General features: G+C 40.5%; 2 protein-coding genes across 6 annotated transcripts in view; one reads left to right on the top strand and one right to left on the bottom strand.

Moving 5' to 3' along the window:
- The window catches only part of GckIII (Germinal centre kinase III), a 96,416-nt gene that overhangs the window by 70,745 nt on the left and 3,179 nt on the right, over positions 1–22,492 (top strand). For all 5 annotated transcript variants that reach the window (XM_034322130.2, XM_034322132.2, XM_034322131.2 and 2 more), the window contains 3 exons: positions 3,804–4,028; positions 19,953–20,118; positions 21,252–21,409. In XM_034322130.2, coding sequence (XP_034178021.1) covers positions 3,804–4,028; positions 19,953–20,118; positions 21,252–21,409 — 549 coding nt within the window. The remainder of the gene's footprint in view (positions 1–3,803; positions 4,029–19,952; positions 20,119–21,251; positions 21,410–22,492) is intronic.
- On the bottom strand, positions 11,337–12,472 carry LOC117603219 (phenoloxidase-activating factor 1-like). The gene is made up of 2 exons (XM_076688139.1): positions 12,385–12,472; positions 11,337–12,253 (listed from the first exon to the last, which is right to left on the bottom strand). Exons 1-2 carry the CDS (start codon positions 12,470–12,472, stop codon positions 11,541–11,543), a joined length of 801 nt encoding a protein of 266 aa, XP_076544254.1. The 3' UTR covers positions 11,337–11,540.

Raw genomic sequence — 22,492 nt, 5'->3', positions numbered from 1 at the left:
AAACCTACCACGCGCGGTCAAATAACCGTTTTTAAAATACGTACATGGGAAATGCGCAATCAAGAATCCTATAATTTATAAAAAATGCGGTGAAAAAGAATGAAATAGACATTATTTATTTTTAAAATAAGAAAATATTTGGTTCGCTATTTAACTGTTCATAATCTTCACTCTGTATTAAAAAATGTCTTTTTTAAAGCGGTCATTGACCGTTTACCGTAGGAAGAGGTATACATGAAATATCAGTAGGTTTAGTGCTAATCATAATCAAATACAAGTTATCAACGCATGTTACTAATTACACGCCATATATTATCAGATTACAATAATGCGATAAAACAATGGCAGAAAAATGAAAAACAAAGAGAAATAAAAAAAAATGATAAGTGTTATTGACTTAATTCTTATTTCATATACACAGATCGTTTAAGCCTAGAGAACTCAACAGTCAAAGGATTAAGTTTTATATTCTTTTCGAGTATGATACTTTTCGAAACACTCTAGAATGTATCCCTGGTTTGCGGGTGCAAGTATCGTAATAAAATTTTGTTTCACGTCCTCCCTAGAACCTTACGATCCATCTTCATACTATGCAGTCTTTTCCAGTCTCACTGCAAATGTTGTGAAGTTTTCCATTTAGTCATTGCAATTCTTGTTCAGCATGAACGCGTCCTTGAATTATTTTCCCCATCTGAAAGTCATCTACTAATTAATCTTCTAATAGTTAAGAAATTCACAGAAATGAGCTGGCACAATAATTAACTCGTTAATTGAAAATATTACAGCAATAACAATGACAAAAATAAGAAAATGATTTTTGCCGCAATACAAGCGGCATTGGACCGAATAAGTAAAAGTGCCACGCCGCGAATAGCGCTAAGTATTAATTTTCTCGAATGGAATAAAGTTAGTAACGGTGATCGACTCGGTAAACGTGTTAATCGCTCGATTATCGGGCGACGTCATCGCGTTAAGATCCATGGAGAAAATCAAGAAGAAGCAGTGCACTCGTGCCCTCCCCGGCACATACCGGTGCTCTTCAGCTTCCCTTGTCGGTACTTTAACTACCTACGTGCCGGCTCTTTGTGCCGCTGACACCCGCTAATTATAATTTGTGTCGTGAGGCAAGCAGACGGGAAAAGGGGCTAAGATGTGCTTGCATCTCGACTCTTGGTTGCAGCAACATCACACGAACTCGGTTTCTTTCCCTCTTTCTCCAGCGTTTTTGCCACTGGTGCAAGCGGTCTTCCGTCCTCGAAATACCCTGTTTTTCATCTTTCCTCTCGCCACCCGGAAATGCGAATAGCAGCCGGCTCTAATCGCCGTAACGACAGTGGTTTGCACTAAAGAAAAAGAAAGAAAAAATGAAACCAAGGAGGAAATCGAGGCCGTTCGAACTTGCCCGGAATTGCTCGTTCCTTTTTTTCTCTCTGTTCCCGCTTAAAACGTCCGTCGTTTTCTTCGAGGCGATTGATTTTGTCTCCAGACTGGACGTTTCGAAGCTGCATTATTTTTTATTAATTTTCCCTTCGCGAAATCACGGTTTAAATGTTGGAATTAATATTCGCGGATGGAATGCGCGGCCCAAAGCGTTCCAGTTCCATGGAATGAGACAAATTTTGTTGCTCGAGAGATGAAAGGGTACCGATAAACAGATGCACGTACTCCCGCTATTTCTGTCTCGTTCTTTTTTTTTTTTCTTTTTTATTCAAAGGCTGTTTGTGCGTTCGCAAGGCGCGCGTGAAAAGTCGCGTAGATAAAAAGCTGGTATCAGAGAGAGAGAACGGATTGAAGGTACACCCTGTGTACTTGGGGGATGGGGGGAGGGAAAAGCCGCGACTAACGCTCCACAAAATGCGGAAAATCTGCTTTGCAAATTTTCTCCTATGATCCACGGTACAGTCAGCGACGTTCGAGAGCGTTTCAACGCCTCGATGAATTTACGAGATATCGATTTTACTCCCGCGCTTTTAACGCTCCTCTTTCCGTACCACCGCGAATAACTTTCTTCCAAATTGACTGTCGCTAATGTCTTTTTATTCTTATTTCATAATCCCTCGGTTTATTAAAGCGCCCTCTTCGTTTCGCCATAAAAACGAGCAACAGGATGAAAGGTTCGTAGGCGATTGTTAGAGAAGTTGCTTAATTGCTAAATGCATATTGTGTTTCGCACATTTTTCCACCGCGTTTATGATGTCACGTGTCATCCGTTAGAAGGGAGCCAAGGAGAACTGCATTTCTCACCGGTGTAACCGGCGTTTATTATCTCCGCGAAGGACGAGAACGTCGAAGAAAGTCCCACGTGGATCTCCTCCGCGATTCACGGATTCTTTCGCGGATGATTCCTGCCGTTTCTGTCCCGCGGCGATTCGAAACTCGAATGCCTCCTGCAGCGAGGGAACACGAAAAGCCACGTTCGCGAACACCTTACGTTTTTTCGCCGCCGGCGTGTATTTTACGGTGATGTAACGCGACGTGATGTAAACGGGTAAAATTGAAACCAAGCAACGGCAAACACTTCTCCGTACATTATCCGTCACCTTTTTTTTTCAAAAGTTTCACTACCGTTGTATAAGAAACAACAGGAAGCACCTTTCACGTTGCTAAAATGAAAAATATTGGAAAGACCAGTAACATTATTGTTATCTTCTCGTGTAATTTAGCAAAATACTTCTATGAACATTATAACTTTTTTTTTTCAAGAAATTTCAGTACTGTTGTACACGAAACAACAGGAAGTATTATTCGCATTACTAAAATAAAATGAAAAATATTGAAAGGGCCAGTAACATTATTGTTATCTTCTCGTGTAATTTGGCAAAACACTTCTATAAAATTATCTAGAACTATTTTTTTTTTTTTTTTCAAAAAGTTTCACTACCGTTGTATAAGAAACAACAGGAAGTATCATTCGCATTACTAAAATAAAATGAAAAATATTGAAAGGGACAATAACATTATTGTTCTTTTCGTGTAATTTGGCAAAACTTTTATGAACATTATCTATAATTTTTTTTCTTTTCAAAAAGTTCCACTATTGTTGTATAAGAAACAACAGGAAGTATTTTTCGCATTTTTAAAATGAAAAATATTGAAAGGACCTGTAACTCTATTGTTATCTTCTCGTGTAATTTGGCAAAACTTCTATGAACGTTATCCGTAATTTTTTTTTCCAAAACTTTCACTACCGTTGTATAAGAAAGAAGGGGAAGTACCTTTCACATTGCAAAGATGAAAAATATTGGAAAGACCAGTAACATTATTATTATCTTGTATAATTTGGCAGAACACTTCTATGAACATTATCCGTGACTTTTTTTTCCAAAAATTTCACTGCCATTGTATAAGAAACAACAGAAAATACGTTTTGCGTTACTAAAATGAAAAATATTAGAGAGACCAGTAACATTATCGTTATCTTCTCGAGTAATTTGGCTAAACACTTCTATGAACATTATCTATAACATTTTTTTTTTTTCAAAAGTTTCATTACCGTTGGATAAGAAACAACAGGAAATGCCTTTCGCATGACTAAAATGAAAAATATTGGAATGATAACGTAATCGTTATCTTCTTGTGTAATTTGGCAAAACCCTGCGGTTCCCAGTCGTTAGGAAATTTGCTAAAACCACAGATCCCGTATTCAGTCCTCGGTTAAGTCCGTCAAAAACTTTGATCATCGCGGTACGTTGCGAAAATTTGGCAAAAATCCGTGGCACGGAAAACTTTGCTAAATCCCTGCTCGACGAGCCCCGAGGGCACAGTGGAAAGTAACTAATGGAGACGAAACTTTGTTGTTACAGAAGGTGGACCCCGAGCTGATATTCACGAAACAAGAACGAATTGGGAAGGGTAGTTTCGGCGAGGTGTTCAAAGGCATCGACAATAGGACCCAGCAGGTTGTCGCCATCAAGATCATCGATCTCGAGGAGGCGGAGGATGAGATCGAAGATATACAGCAGGAAATCATGGTGCTGTCACAGTGCGACAGCCCATACGTCACCAAGTATTATGGGTCCTATCTCAAGGTAAGCCTTTGATGCCGTTAAACATAAATCTTTCACGATATTGCTATCCGCCTCTATAGCGAATATTTTCTCCCTATTTTTCTCAAATTCCATGGCCCTTCGGGCATAGTCGATGGGTAAACTACTCGTATGGGGGTGTAAAAAAAGCCGCAGCCAGGGAATTGTCGGTTGCCGTCGACGAAAAATTCACGCTCGCCACGCCTTTCTGTCGCCGTTCCGACTCGATGAACATCCACAATACTTTGAGAGGTGTAACGAGAACTTTAGACCCTTTGGTCCACTGTTAGGCACACTCCGTCGATACGCCCTCGTCATTTTTCATACGGGAAGAATAGGAAGGGCTCGACGCTCGGTTAACCATCGCTTCCGGCTCGACAGTGTCGCACAGACGCTTCCGCTTCCCGCGGTCGCTTCGGCATCAAAGTATCGGGATATAAAATCGCGTCTGATGATAAAATTCTGTAAATTGATTTTTAAATCGCGTCATTGTTTCGACCAGCACGAGTATACTTGGATCGAACAGCCGGGCAAACAACTAATGTTCGTTAATGACCGGTCCGCGCGATCATTAAGGAAAGTTCTCGACGGGGCTTAATATCGGGCGCCGCTTCATTTCATAGGTAATCATCTTAATTTTCCGCTTCCCGTGGCCGGAAACTAAGGGAGGCCCACGTTGCTGCCGCTGTAATCCGTTTCCTCATTCCCTCTGCTCCCACCGGGAATCGGCCGGCTTGTTTCTACCCTTGTCTCGCAATTAACGCTCTCGCCTCCCCCTTCGTCTATCGTGGAAGATAACGATCGTTTTGATTCGCTTTCAAACATATAGGAAAATATAATGGAATATTTCCAATCTCGCATCTTCCATGAATGTTCTATATTTTATCCAAAAGAAAAATAACCAGTCCATTAACACTAGAACTATCAAACCACTTAAAATCACTGGTTTCAGGTTTCTTATTTTAAATTATAAGTTTTACCAAGGTATGTTTCTTAAAACGTATGTTGGCTATTGTCGAGAGCTATTATTCTTCCAAAATAAAAGCGTTAAGAAATTTTTATTAGTATCATATATAAGGGCATATTACGTGAAAGGATTCTACAAAAGAAATCAACGCTATTTATTTGCAGAAAGTTCAGAAGTTCCTAACCAGTGTGTTTAAAAAAAATAATGATTGTTTTTCATTGTATAACAATTTTACGGTACATTATTTAACATATTATACTTAATATTTTGTAGCAATAACAGCAGCACAATGACGAGGCATGGATTCAATTAACCGAGTAATGTAGTCATGTGGTATTTTATTCTATTCTGCTATTAAATTTTGCAAAATTGTGTCTTATTAAAATTTCTATGAGTTTTTATTCGACGTTTCATCTTTCCCTAAAAATACTCTATTGGATTTAAATCCGCAGATTGAGAAGGCCAATCTATTTGTAGACAATCACCTTTTTGCGATTTTTGATGCATATTTGATCGTTTCATGCTGAGAAAACCAATTTTCAGGCATTGTTCTTTCAGCATATGGTTCATATGAGTTTCTAAAATCTCTTTATACGGGGCACTATTCATGACACCCTCAATTTTTATAGGAGAACCACTCCTTGAGCGGAGGAAGCTCCCCATACCATAATTCTTCCTCCACCCTGTTTAACAGTTGGTGTTTGGTACCTGATATCATTTCTTGTACCAACTAGACGTCGTACATACTGTCTTCCATCGCTGCCGAACAAATTAAATTTAGATTCCTCTGAAAAAAGAACAGCTTTCCAATTTTCAACAGATCAGTCACAATATTTTTTGGCAAACATAAATCGAGCTTCTGTAATTTTCTTAAAAATTTCTTAACGCTTTTCTTTTGGAAGGAAAACCATCTGACCAGGAACTTTTGCATGCCACTGTATATATCAAATTATGTTTCATCCTTTATCTATTTAATTTTCTACATTATTTTCAATTTTCAATAGGTGTGTATTAAACGTTGATAGTTCTAGTGTTAACCCTTTGCCCTGCAATATTGTGCCACCCTCGTGACGCAACTTACAGTTCAAATGTGTCAAATTCAATTGATATTTTTAATCCTAATTATAATTTGCTCAATCAAAGATCGTTGAATATTATATATGCATAAATTTCATTTTTCTTTATTTGTTTGAAAATTGAGCCAATAAATTAACTTTGACTGATGCAACTATCGACAAAATCATAAGCGAAATGGTTAAGGCTTTCACGACCCGATTTGTCATAATTGATCGAGGGTGCGTTATTAGCACCCCGCGGGGAGTCGAGAGATCCATTGATAAGAAAACCTCGAGTAATTATCCAGAAATATTCTCCTGATTTCCAATCATTGGTCACAGTCAGTTCCATTATACGAGACCCCTCTGTTCCAGAGTTTATCAATTACGAAACAGTTTCTCTCTATATATCCTGCTTTAGCCTCGATGATCCAGGATTGCCGGTTACCACGAACAGATTACGGCGTTACGTGAATGCAAGATACGCGTTTGATATTGATTTTTCAGGAATCGCGGCCTGCCGTCGCGGTAATAACGGCATTAAACCGAGATATCTGTACGTGTGTTGCGTACGATTATATCCCACGGCACGCGGCTATTGTGCCGCCATTAATCACAGCCGTGCGCACAAAAGGATCCTCCATCCTCCGCAATCTTCGTTCTCGATACCTATTCTACGTCGATGCGACGAAAAGATCCGCGAGAGAGAGAGAGGGAGAGAGAGAGCGAACAAAAGCACCGGGCCTCTTCCGGAGATTTCCTCACTCTCGTCTACGAGATTTCATTTTCCACCATCCCCCTTTCAACTCCTTCGTGCTTAAGCATCTTTCTCTCTTTTTATTTCCTTGCGTCATCGCGGGAACAATGCGTTGGGAATCGATGACACATCCGGGACGATTGTTGCTCCGAAAGAAATGCAAGGGGATTCATTTATATGCTCGCAACTTTGAATTTATGAAAACGTCAATTTTATTTTTGACTAATGCAAGCAGTTTTAGCGGTTTTAGGGGAAGGCGCGATCGACGGGAAACGGATTTTCTTGAAACTTGCAGTATTTGAAGATGTCCTCTTCAAATTTAATTTGCAAAAACAGTAGCGCGCGCCTCTCAAGATTTTCCGAGAAAATTGCATAAAAATTGCTGTACTTCGTTATAAACAATTTGCGAAATACTGCTAATCAGTAGGTTGATGGTTCGAGTCTCGCTCTGGATATTTTTTTTTTCTATGTGTTATTTTTATATTCGATTTTCTTCCCAATGCCTACAAAAAAAAACATGCATTTTCTATATAAAACATAAATGTAACTGTTCATTGGTGTAGATTTCATCAATTTTAGGTTAAAAATTGAGGTAGGTATCAATTAAAGAAGAAAAAAAAAAATATCGAAAGCGAGACTCGAACCAGCAACCTACTCATTACCAGTATTTCACGTTAGGCCATCAGTCATTTGAAGCGTTGTTCATTTTTATACGCAAATTGTTTATTTTAATGCAATTTTCTCGGAAAATCTTGAGAGGCGCGCGCTACTGCTATGGCAAATTAAATTTGGAGAGGACATCTTCAAATACTGCAAGTTTCAAGAAAATCCGTTTTCTGTCGATCGCGCCCTCCCTTGTTAGATCTATTGAAAGCAACGTACTGTCGAGAGATAGAAAGAACATTAGGAAAAGGAATGCGGGTGCGATTGGTCGGAGTCGGTACGTCGCGCCTCACGCGCATGCGTTCTAGATCATCGCGCGCTATTGGCCGATGCGATCAGACACTAATCGCGTCGCCTGACAAAGAAGAAAAATGAGACTTCGCGACAAAGCGAGACGGTACGAAGTCAGCGTTGCGGCAAACTTTGAACGCGAGGATCAAACGTGGGGACGGGGCGGAGCGTGCGAAGTGCTCCCTGTTCCCCTGTGCCGTCCCGCTAATGTTCTTTCCATCTCTCGACCGTACCTGGTTGATGTGATCGCGTAACGGGTGAATCTGTTCCTCTCGAAGCCTCTCTTCCTCGGTCTGGGAACTGTTATTAAGTCGACCAACTTGGTCAACAACAGTTATCGGCCTACCGTGGCACTCCGTCGCTCTCCCGGCTACTCGCTTTAACTCCGTCGCTGAAATACGCGTGCACGATTCATAAAATTCTCCTCCGTGATTGTGAGAAAGTTTCTGAACGCGTTCCGCGTGAAATTAAAGCTTCGCGACAAACGAGATCGGCTGGTATATACTATGAACCTTTGCCTTTGTTATTTTCGAGATCCTTTTTAAAGTCTGATTAACGGCCTTGAGGGTTAATCCAGGTGTCGCCGCAGCCACAGCGAGAAGAAAAAGCTCCGGCTAAATGAAAACCCTCATTTTTCCCCCTTTCCGCGATTCTAGCCGCGAGTTTTTCTCACCCGACCTGATCCCTGTCTGCTTTCGAAATCGCAAATGAGAATGCTGCGGGGATTCGTATCTTTTTCTCCGTGGAGCGCGAAAAATGAACGACAAACGCGGACGTTTCGACGTAGGTTGGCCGAGGCGAGCAATAACAGGCACCGTACTTCGCCGACACACCTCGACGTTTCCCAATCCGGATGCATCGAGGATGATGAAGGGTGTGATCCTCCTCTCGCCGTCTTCGCCATGTTTTCCTCTCCGCGGATGAATCATTTTCCCTTTTATAGTTTGAGGAAGTGAGGTACTGCAGTTTAGACCGAAGCGTTTGATCACTGCTGTCTGTTTCCACTGTAACGCTTTGTTTGCTTTAAGTTTTCTTTCATTTATTATTATTATTTTCCCTTTTATTAGTTTGAGGAAGTGAGGGAACTGCAATTTAGACCTGTAGGAGAGGGGAGAAAAAGACGTTTCGTCTCGAGATCGTCTGTCAGACTTATCAGTGGGGCTGATAACAGACGATCCATGCCCCAGACACCCATCACACCGCAATTTGGAACTCCTATATATTTGAACTGAAATGCCGGGCGACCGCTTGCGAGAACACTGTCATCCCGATCACTTCGCCGCCACCTAGCGGTCCCTAACGAAACCCTTTCTCCCCCTCCACTAAACGCCTGCAGACCGAAGCGTCTGAACACTGCTGTCGGTTTCCACGGTAACGCTTTGTTCGCTTTAGTTTTCTTTTATTTATTATTATTATTTTCCCTTTTGTAGTTTGAGGAAGTGAGAAACTGCAATTTAGACCAAGGTGTCTGACCACTGCCGTCTGTTTCCGCTGTATCGGAAATTATTACAAGTAAAAGTAATTTACATTATTTAAAAAAGACCCAGATTTTTTGTCTTGCACTCCCTGTTTCACTCCACAGTGAAAGAGTTTATTGTCCCTTGGTGACAGCGTGTTGGTGTAGTCCGTGAATTCTGTTCAGAGTTATTATCTTCATCTCGAAACGACATTATTTAATGCATTCTCGTCCCATTCCGCGAAAGTAATTATAGAACGTTCGAATTGACAATCGAGTATTTTTCCAGTCCTTCTTCCACGACCATTGGATTTAATTGTTCCCGCTCCTGCCTGGTCTCGTTCGAAAATAATTCATTCCCTCGGTCGGAAAATCCAGTTTTTCTTCGAGTTGTAAGCGTAATATCCGAACAGCATCCAGACGTCGAGGATCCTGGAAGCATTCCTGGCTGGCGCCTTTCTTCCCCGTTACGTTCGCTTCATTGTTTCCCGAACAAAGGACGATTGCTCCGCGGCGTGTTCGGACTGCAACGAGCATCTCAGACTTTATGAAGGAGTAATTCTAATTGGACGCTTATTACGCGATCGTTCGACTTAGGAACGTTAAATGGTTGGCATTTTTAGATGAATCGCGATCTTTCGCAAATATTTCACTCCGCCGCCACGAAGTCGTCGTTCCTTCTACATTTTCGTTTCTTATTCAGTTATACAGACCGATGCGTGTTCATTGTGTGAAAAGGAGCATCAATTAAATCCTCGCCGTTCCACGGATCTTAAAATTCCATCGCTTCGATGCGAAATTCAAGGAAAGAGAAGGAGAGGCGTATGTGGGTTAAGCAGATCGCCGATTGAGATAGGCGGCAGTGTAGCTTCCTTTTAAAGGCGCAAGGGCAAAATTAACGCTGACGGAATTAATAACCGTGAACCACTTCGGAACGAGAGAGCAGCCCCGAAAAAAAAGGCGTGTCTCTGTTAAGGAGGACGCGACTTTACGTAACACACCACGATTCCACGCGACCGCGAGTCGGCTATTATTAGCCGACCAATTTTCTAATGGCTCCGTCGATTTGACGGTGATCCAAGAATAACTCTTCGTCGTTTGCGCGCTGCCTAAACAACGACGAATTTCTTTTCTTCCTCTTTGCAAGCAGTTACCTCTAATTGACGGACCGCTGAAATTGTTCGCTTTCACTTTCGCTGGAATACCGCCCCGTGTCGACAGAGCTCGCGGTTAATTCGACGTTTCTTTCTTCCATCAACTGCATCCTCTATGCAAAAACCTCGAGTTTCGTTGCATCGTGGAGCGTGATTAGCATTGCTCAACGTCTTGGCGTGACCGACTCGAGCTCTAAAAAACCGGGTTCGAACGGTGTGTTGCCAGAGTCTGGTCGAAATCGAAGGATTCATTTGGGCAGCGGTCACCAAACTACCGATCCGCGGTAAAGTAGCGGCGCCCGATCTAAAGATTCGCGGTTCAAATCCATGGTTCCCAAGTTTTTTCTATTTTAATGATAATTTGCCTTTTTTTTAATAACTATTACAACTGTGCTATAATCATTGCATTTATTAATAATTAATTACATACACTGCAATTTTTATAGAATTTAAGTTATTCAAAATAGAATATAGAATTTTAGTTTAGAATTATATAGAATTTTAATTATTCAAAAAGAGACAAATTATCATTTAAAAAAAAAAAAAAAAAAAAAATGGGAACCAAGGATTTGAACCGAGGACCTTTAGATTGCAAGTCATGTGTTTAACCACGGAGCGGATCCATGACTCGCAATCTGAAGGTCCTCGGTTCAAATCCTTGGTTCCCAACAATTTTTTTTTTTTTTTTTTTTTTATGATAATTTTTATATAACAGTTATTCAAAAAGAGACAAATTATCGTTTAAAAAAAAAATGTTGGGAACCAAGGATTTGACCCGTGGATCTCTAGATTGCGAGTTGTATGTGTGAGTTTGTCATACTTCAGAATGTAAGGAGTAACTAACTTTAATTGTTAATATCTTTTAAACAATTAGCCGTCTGCCCCCAAAATGGGCGTGTTCAGCTCGACGAGCTCTACAAGCTGGCAAAGTTTTATTAATAAGTGAGCATAACTCTTGGGTAGTTCCCCTCATTTTTTTTCTCATTAATGCGAACACGATGCAATTTGTATTTATTGACACGATTACAATAGAACGGGTTCAAGGATATATTAAAATTTATACATTTTTTCAATCATGATCGACTGTTCTTTCTTTATTAAGCTGCTGTCTTATAACATGAAATTGTTATTTTATGATGTTCGAAAGTAACGTTTATCAGAGTGTCAAAGTATTAAGGTTCCAATTTACTGAGTATCCATGGAATAAAGTCAATTACTCTGGTGTAAACAGCGGGCCAATTTCGGAAGCCACAAGGTGTTGGTCCGAAGGAGACAAGACCGACGGCGGTCCATCGACCGATACCATCACTTCCTTTTTCCTCGCTCATCAAAGGACCTCCAGAATCTCCTGAGCAGGAATCTTCCCCTTCCACACCACCGGCACAAATCTGTCCGAATCCTAGCGTCACTCCTGCTCTACTGTATCTCCGTTCGCATTGTTGCTTGTCGGCGAGTGGCACAGAAACTTTCATCTTGATATTCGAGGAAGGAGCATTATTGGTTCTGCCCCAACCAGCAACAACCAATTTAGTACCAATAGCGTCGTTGGGTGGCAAGCATATCGGTTTAATGTAATCCGTGAACGGAATGTCACGGTCCAACCTTAGAAGAGCAATATCGTATTTTTGATCACGGCTCGGTGGTCTGTAATTTTCGTGGGCGATTTGTTTCTCGATGCCGGCAGTGATAGCATCATCAGCGCAAATCTCGCTATTCGCGCCATTCTTGATACAGTCAGGATTGGTTCTAGTGTCGTACTCGCCTAACCGGACTTTCGCCAATTTCCACCCGACTGGTATAATAGTGCCCTTCAGGCAATGAGCTGCCGTTAGGACGTAACGATGATTGATGACGGAGCCACCGCAAGCTGCGCTCTCTCCCTTTGCTGATAAATAAATTTTTATGTAGAATATCGATCCTCATTCAATAAATACATATATTATATTTTTAAAAATTCTTACGTGTACTGTATATCAGATGCGCTATCCAAGGAAATTCACCGAGAACCGTGCGTACTCCACCGACGATTCTCTCGGACAGATCTGTTAGCGTTAATTATTTTATTAGAAGACGTATGGGTCTGAGGTGACACGTTTGGCGGCATAGGCCTCTTGAAAAGGGTATTGTATCGCCAATGACCGGTGGCATATCAAAAAAGAGTCTCGCGGTTCTAACAAGGGAAGTTCGGTAACTTGAAAATTCCGATTTCTTTTAAAATTGCAGGTTTGTAAGGGACCTCAAGAGAAGTATAGCACAATTTTTGTTTTTGCCCCAATTTCAGTTGTGTCGAAGAGGACTGTGTCAAAAGACACGGCACTTACCCGAGAATCTTGGATCGATCGCGATATCTGTTGGATCTCTGCCGCAATCGGAGGGTAATAAAGTATTGTTGGACAGATCGAACTGCAATTTTGCATTTTTCGCCCCATCGGCTCCGCCTGAAAGATCGGGGTTTTCGTTTTGAATCGGGCAACAAGCTCGGGGATCATTACCATTAAAACCACACTGCGATTGCCTTAAAAATTCTGTGGCTTCTGGCTTAAGCGGAGAGGTTTGCAAAATAGTCAATAGTCAATATTGTCAATAGTCAATAGTCAATAGTCAATAGTCAATATGGATATTGCCGTAATCCTATGCACACCGTGCGGTAATATGCAATTCGATTGCCCTTCGTTTTCTAAAAGAGAAAATTAAATTTTCGGAATGTAAAAACTGATTGAATTGACTATGTGACCTTGTATCATGCAAATGTAATATCGTCTTCGTATGTTTTATTTCCCGCTATTAGTTTTGATCAATTTCAAGGAGACGTCGATCAACCGGTACACTGTCTGTAATAAACGCTAATCTTTGATTGTTATATGTGACAATGTCAATTTTTACACCCCGAGGCAAACATAATCGTAAAAAGAAGCGATGAAAAATGCAAAACGAGGGAGACAAAATAAATTAAAAATAAAACACAACGTGAACTATTTGTGGGAAAACAAAATTGTTTGCGTGCCTATGCTTGAAAACAACATAGTATAACAATAAATTTTACTTACGAGCAAAAACCAAACCAAGTACCAATACATGGTAGGAGATACATAAGATAGATAATTTAATCATTTCTTATGGGTTACCTAACGCTGCAAGTGATACTGATCGTTGTGGAGGGAGAAAGTATCAGACGTCACTGAGATATTTCCCAAAGTGTTCCGAATTTGAATATCTTAATATTTAAATTTTCGGTGCGCTTAATGTTGTAACCGATGCGCCTGAAATTAGAATACCGCCTGGCATTTTGCGTTTATATAGTAACCGAAGCCAGGGTCAACTGGTTCCCTGACCAGCCTTAACTTTATGTCGAACATCTAACTAATCATTTTCATGATTTTTCGCATAATTTTCCTTCCACGTATCTCCTTTTTTACGTGGTAATAACCTTTATACCTTCATCCTATCAGTTAAACAAATTTTAGTGTTTATACATTTATTTTCTGTAATTACCAAGAGCATTTATTTTATGCTGTCGTGAGGAGAAATTATGGGGAATATCCTCTTACTTTTCTTTTTGAGTTAAGATTCATTTTGAATATTCACTAAATACTCTTTATTTTAAGAAAAGTGTTTCGGATAACTTCCATTGATAAATAAAAATGCCTATTTCATGCCTCACGATTTCAAATAGTTCCGATTAATTTTTTATGATGCCTCGCATATTTACAACTGTTTTTGCATTAGTATAGATTAGATTACGGAATTTACATAATTCTATAATGCAGTTGATAAATCTTATATATATATATAGAGCTCAAAGACGTCTGTCCGTGTCACTTTTCAACTTGAGAACTACTAAGGTTAAAGTCTCACTAAGACTAGCTCAAAACCATTGTGTTTGTGCGTCTCAGTGGCCGGAGTAAAAAGTTACAGAGATTTCAATATTTCCCTCAATTTTCCACATTCAGCGAGTGCGAAAGAACAGCGAGTGAAAAAGTGGAAGAAGCGATCAAGTTTTGATCTTTCCCAATTTTTAAAATCGCGGCTTCTCTTTCTTTTTCATTCGCTCAGATCACATTTATTTATTCAAACCCTGACAATTTCATTGGGATAGGTTTCATCTAGCAAAAATAAAAAATAAAAAAGTTTAATTGTTGAATTAGTATCGTTTCACCGATGTTGTTTTCGGTTGCTTTGATTCTTTGACACGGGCTCTATGGAGCTCTATAGAGCAGTTATACACTCTCGTGAAACAAAGTATAAATACACGAGGGACGAACGGGTTATACCTAGTTTATAAATAAAAATCGAGTGCCGGAAAATCTTTGGAGGGCCGAATTCGTCCCCGGATCCTAGTTTGGTAACCGCTACTCTAGACCACACTCAACATTCTTCCACAGAAGAAAAATGTGCGAAAATCCAACATACAACGTTTTTCCCGTCTCCCATTCATTTCTGTACGAGGGTTAATGAACTGTTACTCGGAATACTGGAGTAATGATACACTCGCTAATTGCTGATTACTGATACCGATACCGACACTGACATACTGACACTCGCATTAACACTGACATTGCAATTGATGTCTATTACCGATCAGCGATTACTGCTACCGATACTTTAGCATTGACACCGATGCTGATACTAATTGCTAATTGCTGACACAGATACCAACACTATCGGTGAATGTCTAATCAGCCAAATTGCGTTTCGATGGGACGTTTCGTCGACACCTTGTGTTCCTCTCTTTGAGAAATCCTCGGATCAGAGGGGCGCTATTAACCGGCAATTAAGCGATATTGCCAATGAGGGCAGACAGAGCTTGAATATCGCACGTGCGAGGATTAATTCCGTCCCATCGTTCATCACTGCCATCTGCACGCTCGCTGTTTCGCGAAACACGCGAACAAAAGGACACGCACGATGTAGAAGCGAAATCAGTCATTAATCACGCGTTCGTTTCACGTTCTTTCGCTTCTTTCCCTTCTTTCGAACCTGTCCAGTATCCCTCTATCCACCGCTCACCGATACGACAGCGGGTAATATTTTCTGGACGATGTTTCTCCTCGGTTCTTTTTTCACCAGGTGCCTCTAAAAAGAGTCGCTTTTAACTTTATTGATTGTTGATCGCTCGCACAGGGACAGGGATATTTACTTTCATCCTTCTTCTGCAATTAGTCGGCTTTTCGACGAGGTACGGTTAATGGATCGTCTACAACCGAACAGGTGTCCGAAAGGTGAAAAGTTGCTGGGAAACGGGGCGTGCGAGTCGTTAGAAAAGTTTCTCCCGGTGTCTCGTCAAAGCCGAGCGAACCCGTGGCTGAAAGAGGGATGTCAGCAAATTGAAGAAAGGGTGGTAGTAAAAGGATTTCAACGGTAAACCCTTTCCTCTGTCTCTGCCCCTCGCGGAACTTGGTCTCTTCGATAGAAGTATAGGGGATCAACAAAATCCTCTTCGAAGAAATTGCACCGTTACTCCGAGTTCGAATTCTCGAATCCTCCTCCTCTTCCAATGAAAAGTTCAATTTTCATTTATATCTTCCCTGTTGCTTTGTCCGGTTGAATATTCCGCGCTTCTTACGATTGTTATTCTTGTTCAATTCTAACGCGTCTTCGAAAACAAGGAACTTCAGGTCCGGTGAATTCGTTTGTTTATCAGGAGTGTCACTTATTTTTATTCGCGGCGCTTTCATCGTCACCCGAGGACGTCTGAATGCGACATTCCAGACGTGACATGCTCGCGACGCGGCTGTTTTTCATGCCAGGCGACATTCATTAAACTGAAAAGCGTTGTTGTTTTTCTTCTTTCTTCTTCATTCACCCGCCATCCCTATCCGAGAGATAAAAGAGTCGCCAGAACGAGCGGCGCGAAGGGAAAGCGACGAAAGAGAACCAAAAACTCCACCGGCAGCGATAGGATTAACGCCATATTTTGTTTTAATCGCTCGCAAAGGATTACGTATCGAGAAGCGTAAAGGATTTACGCGTTCGGATGAAATAAAGTCGGGACACTTACGATGACGGATGGTTGCTGTTTTATTGAAGGAGCAAACGAGAATTTAAGAGAAAGGGGGAAAAGTTTTATTTCCGAAAGCGATGGAACAGTCATTTTGACCGAAGTCAGCCGGTAAGGTCCAACTTGTAAAAAGAGGATATTCTTCTTCGTCAGAAATAATAAAGAAAAAGGAAAGAAAACGCGGAGAGAGATTGAAAAGCTGCAGTTTTCTTTGCGCCCACCCTTAGGCGAAACAGGCTCGACGCTCGAGCGAAATCCTTCCCCGTAAAAAGGCCAAGAACTTTCGGCTGGAAAAGTGAAATCCATGAAAATCGTCCCCGGTAATGCCTTCGTTCGTGCCTCCTCGTGTATCATAGCGCCAACCCCATTTCGGTTCTCGAAGCGAACCTGACGCAAACCGAAAGGAAGAAGTGTCTGCCGGATAGGGGAATGATTTAGCAACCCCTCGTTTGCGTCTGCAGAAGTGGCCTGGTTGAAAACCTGGGTTGAACGAACCCTCGCGAGCAGCAGGCCACCTACGTTGACGTGGATCTACATGAAAATGAATGCACGCACTAGGTTTGCTCGTAGGACGATGATAAATGGTGGCGTTTTATGGGTAGCCGTACGATGTAACCGTGTGCCATCAACCGATGGCCACCGCTCGAACTGAACACCTCGTGATCGCCACGTGAAAATTATACCCCATAAAGCGTCGACCGCTGTCAAGCTTTGGTCCTTTTTGACGAGCGAAATATGATCGAGAGGTGGTCGGGACACTCCTAGAACATGTTCCTGCCTTCTCCTCTTTTATAGCACGAGTTAAAATTATTCAAGTTTTCTTGGAATCGAGTAGAAATTGTTCGTTTACGTGAAGTCTTCTCAACCCTTTGACTGCTGAGTACTCCAGGCTTGAACGTTTCGTGTGTACGAAATAAGGATCAAGTCGATAACACATCACTTTTCTTTTTATTTCATTTAATTTCTTAGTTTATTTTTTTCATTTTTAGTGTTTTATCACATGTGTAATTATTACAGTAATATGGATTGATAACTTTTATTTGATTATGATTAGAATATACAAAAATCAAACTATACTTCCACCTGACGCATATGTGCGTCCATAGCAGTCAAAGGGTTAACCCTTTATCGACGCGTGTAACTTTGAGGTAACATATCAAATTTCTGTGGTAATTTAAAAATATTCTTCCTCATCTTTTTCACTGTGCACCATTGCGACTGAGTAAAATGGCGTATACAGTTATTAACCCTTTTCCTAAAAGAGTAGAAAATATAACAATAAATTATAACTCTATATTTTATTATTTAACCCTTGAACAGCGTAGTCTGGGCCAGTCGTGTCCCAAACAAGGATATTACCTAAAATTAAATGTATAATTTTTAAACAATAGAGCTTCATGTATTGAAAGAACAATTTTTAAAGGGACAGTGTAAAATTTAGAACATGAAAATAATATGACGTACTGAATTAACACTAGAACTACCAAAGGAGTAAAAATTACTGTTTTCCAGTTTCTTATTTTAAACGATATTATAAATTTTATAGAGATACTTTTGTTGAAATGTATGCTGGCTATTATCGAGCTAAAAAATGCATTTTTATCTATTTAGTAATCTACATTATTTTCAATTTAGAAATAAGTGTGCATCAAACGTTGGTAGTTCTAGTGTTAAATTAGTGGCTCTCTCCATGGTCCGCCATCCGAGGATTAAGAAACGCATTACATTATTTTTCTTACATTTTTAGGAAAAGGATCAATCATTGTACAAAGGTCAACAACTGTATACGTTACTCTACCGTAATAATTAAATTATATGTAGAATAATGGAGCAAGTCCTGTGTTTTAAAGTTTCATTATTAATTAACAATAGAAAATTCGACCTATAGAGTGCTAACATTTTGATTATCTTGTATCGTAATCCTTGCTAAGTATTCCTAAGGATATTTCTGTTCAACGTCGTATCGTCATGCAGTCTATATCTATTTTAAACAGACCACCTGTGAAAGGTTGCATCGATCAGTCATCGATCGATCCATTGAACCGTTCATTCGTCTCCTCCACGCGGAAGAGATCACCTTGACTATCATTATTCCATCGCTGATAGAGATGATCATCCACGTTGCAACGAGTCATCATCCTGTCCTCGCGTTCCGATCACGGCTGCTTAATGATTCTTTCACAAGCCGCTGACCAAAGAGCGGGAATCTTGAACATCCTTGTGCGAACCACTGATTAATCCGTCGATTACGAGGATGCGATTATCGGATAATCAGTGAATCAGCCTTATACCGGTGCGTGTGCCCGGGAGCACAGTGATTGGACATCGATGTCGGATATAATTATCGACAAAGGTGTGGTCTTCGTCGATGCAGCCCGCCGGAGTGCCGGAAATTGACGTTACTAATGAAGATGCATAGTTTGCAAACCGCGAATCCACTGAAACATCTGTCCGTACCGTATGGGCAGAGCGATCCAGTGTAAATTTATTTTCTTATTTTGGAATTAATTATACTATTGTGGGATTTGATGATGGTAAGGCGGGAACGGATTCTGGCTCGATTGGAATTAGATAAAGATTGTAACAGTTAGAAAACTAAACTGTGATAAAATTCAACGACTGAACGACTAGAGGTGTGGGAGTACTCGATTTTGTTTCAAGCAATTCGTCGATTTCGAGTAATTCGGTAAATTCAAGCGCTCGGCTCGGTTCGACCGACCAATCATTGTTTGACTCGAAATTCGAGTACTCGAATAAATCGAGCACTCGTAATTTACAAGCCAAGCTGAACTCGCTTCGATTGTTTGAACCGAGTCGAGCGCTTGAATTTGCCGAGCTACTCGAAATTGACGAATTATTTGAAAGAAAACGGGCTACTCGAAAAATTCGAGCTGAAATCTAATGGTCATTCAAAGCTACCGCTCGTACCCTCAAGTGACCCACGCAGAAGTATGAGGGGTCCTATTAATGACCGTAGCAAGTAATAAACCCAAGGAGCACCTCGACTTTTGATGGACATCTGGTTAACATCTATAAATATCAAGTAAATCAAAGTTTTACGGGGGCTCGAATATTCGAGTAGCTCGATTTTTTCGAGTAGCTCGCTTTTCTTTCAAACAGTTGATCGATTTCGAGTAGCTCGGCAAATTCAAGCGTTCGACTCTGCTCGAACAATCGAAGCGAGTTAAACTCGATTTCTAAATTACCCGTTACGACCCGTTCGTAAAATCCTCGCTTCGCCAGGCCTGCAGGCTCTCGACGGGTCACCATGACCCTGTCGTAAATAATCTTAACCTAAAGTAAACGTATTCCTATGAATAAACTTAATACTAGAGAATGTCTACTAACCTACACCTTGCTCCGAAATTGTCCATTTTCGCTAATTACTTTCGGTCCCGGCGACTTCGTATTCGAATAAATTCGCGTACAAACGGGTCCTTTTACCTGAGAACGCAAAGATCTCCGCCTGCAGCATTCAGGAGGAGATTAGCCGATGACAATCCGGAGATGGAGAAAGAGGCGAACTTTCCAGACACAAAGCGGTCGGATGTTTCTCGTTACAGCTGAAATCTTTGTCTGTTTACAGGGAACGAAACTATGGATTATTATGGAGTACTTGGGTGGTGGCTCGGCCCTGGACTTGATGAAGGCCGGTAGCTTCGAGGAAATGCACATCGCGGTGATATTGCGCGAGGTGCTCAAAGGGTTGGATTATCTTCACAGTGAACGGAAGCTTCATCGTGATATTAAAGGTGCGTTCACCCCAACAATAATAAGCTTTTCCATCTGACAAATGCAATTCACGGAAATTAGATTTATTAGCCAACCCGTATCTAAAATTGAAAATCATGAGCATTTAGACTTTCTGTTACTTTTCGCTCTTCTCTTGATTTTTTCCTTCAGAAAAAAATATCAGAAAGGCTATAGATAGTAGACTCTTTTAGTTCCTGAGATATGAACATCCAAAGTTGGAATTTCGACTTGATTTTGACTTTCCCAATCAAGAGAAGAGCGACTTGTTTTCTTTCGGAAAGGAGATGGCTATCCCCAATACGTTAGTTGACCCCCATGGTCCCAGCAAATTTTTACTCTATGGAATCCATAGAATAGGCAGCCAAGATGATATGTACCAAGTTTTATCCAAATCGATTAATGGGAACATGGTCAAAATGGCGGCCAAAGTTGACCCTTTTAACATGGGGCTTTATGGGGAGTGGTCGAAATCGTGCTTTCGGCATCCTAGTTTCCGGATATGTTAAACTAGACGATAATTCCTTTCAAATGAGCCCATGAGCATCAAAATTGTCAAGCAGGAACTTGATCAAAATCCGCTGAGTAGTTTGGTCAGAAATCCACTTTAAAGATTTTCTTCATTTTTTCACAACGGGTTTTGACCAAGTTCCCGTTTGACGATTTTGATGCTCATGGGCTCATTTGAAAGGTATTATCGTCTAGTTTAACATATCCGGGAACTAGGATGCCGAAACTACCACTCCCCATAAAGCCCCATGTTAAAAGGGTCAACTTTAGCCGCCATTTTGACCATGTTCCCATTAATCGATTTGGATAAAACTTGGTACAGATCATCTTGGCGGACTATTCTATGGATTCCATGGGGTAAAAATTTGCCGAGACCATGGGGGTCAACTACGGTATTGGAGATAGTCATCTCCTTTGCTGGTGTACAGACTAAACGATAAGAGTTATCGAAAAAATTCTTGCGCAATTATGTTTATGGCTGAAATTTTTTTTTCCACTTCCGGTCTGACCGGAAATGACCGAAAGAGGGTTGGTTCTAGTGCGAATCTCGCTCTAGTTCACTTTAGCTTGTTCCGAATCTCCGATAAGATTTATATCCATAATATCTTTGTTATTCGTTTTAAAGCGGCGAACGTTTTGTTGAGCGAAATGGGCGACGTTAAATTAGCAGACTTCGGTGTGGCTGGCCAATTGACCAACACGACCAGTAAAAGGAACACTTTCGTTGGTACACCGTTCTGGATGGCACCGGAAGTCATCAAGCAAGCTTCCTACGATTCCAAGGTAAGCACGCTTGCAGACCACGAAGAAACCCGTTCGGGGCATATTTTTATTCCTGCAGCATCTCGTTTTGCCGAGGCTAATGCTCGCCAGGGTACAGTCGGCTCACGTAGCCGGATAATTTAATTTTATTACTTACCTCTGACTTTTTCAACATCGTTACATTGTTTGTCTGTTTTCTGTATATTTATCAAAGACTTTAGTGTCTCTTCACCAGTCGGATCGTTCAAAACAAAGTTGTATTTTAAAGACAATGAAACGTTGGGTCGTTTGTTATCTGTTGTTAAAAAAATTAATATCTATAGGGTTATCCAAATTGAGTGTCACATCTTCAAATTAAAATAAAACGCAAAGTATTTGATTTTTGTATGCTTACTTTATTTTAGTAGAAAGTCTATTTTAGGACATTAATTATGAAAAACAATATCATTCAACAGTCCTTCTTCGCTTTTTTTTGAGAGCTTGATACGTTTGACCAAATTTAGCGAACGCCAATTGCCACCAAGATTTAACACCATTAGATTTTTGTATGGGGTTTATGGAAAGACTATTGACGAACTGAGCAACAAAATCGCTACTGATGAAATTGAATTCCACTTGTTTGAAAATATAATGAAAAATTGGGAGGCTCGTGAAAAGAGCCGAGGAGGACATTTAAATAATATCTATTTGTTTATTTATTTATTTATTTACTAAACGGGAATAAACCCTTTAATACAAATTTTAACAAAATAATAACAATAATAATAGCAATAATAATATTAATAACAACAACCTTCGCGCATATAAGGTACAGAATATAAAGGTACATAAATGTGAGTCTTTGATAATTAATATCAAACAGTAGGCTTTGTGTTAAAATAAAGGAACCACAAAAAAGTCACATACTTTACATTTTATTTCAATTTGAAGATGTGACACTCAATTTGGATAACCCTGTATTTCTGGATGACGGTTAAACCCTTGACCCTGACATAAATCACGAACAAACTGAACGGTCGTACGCGTGGAGAAAGGGTTAAAAGACCCATGGAGGAAGAAATTTCAGAGACTCCAAGTTTCGCGCGAAAAACAAACTGTCTCAGA

This window comes from Osmia lignaria, chromosome 4 (assembly GCF_051020975.1).
Source record: "Osmia lignaria lignaria isolate PbOS001 chromosome 4, iyOsmLign1, whole genome shotgun sequence".
Lineage (NCBI taxonomy): Eukaryota > Metazoa > Arthropoda > Insecta > Hymenoptera > Megachilidae > Osmia > Osmia lignaria.
This window is presented reverse-complemented; position numbering and strand designations above follow the sequence as displayed.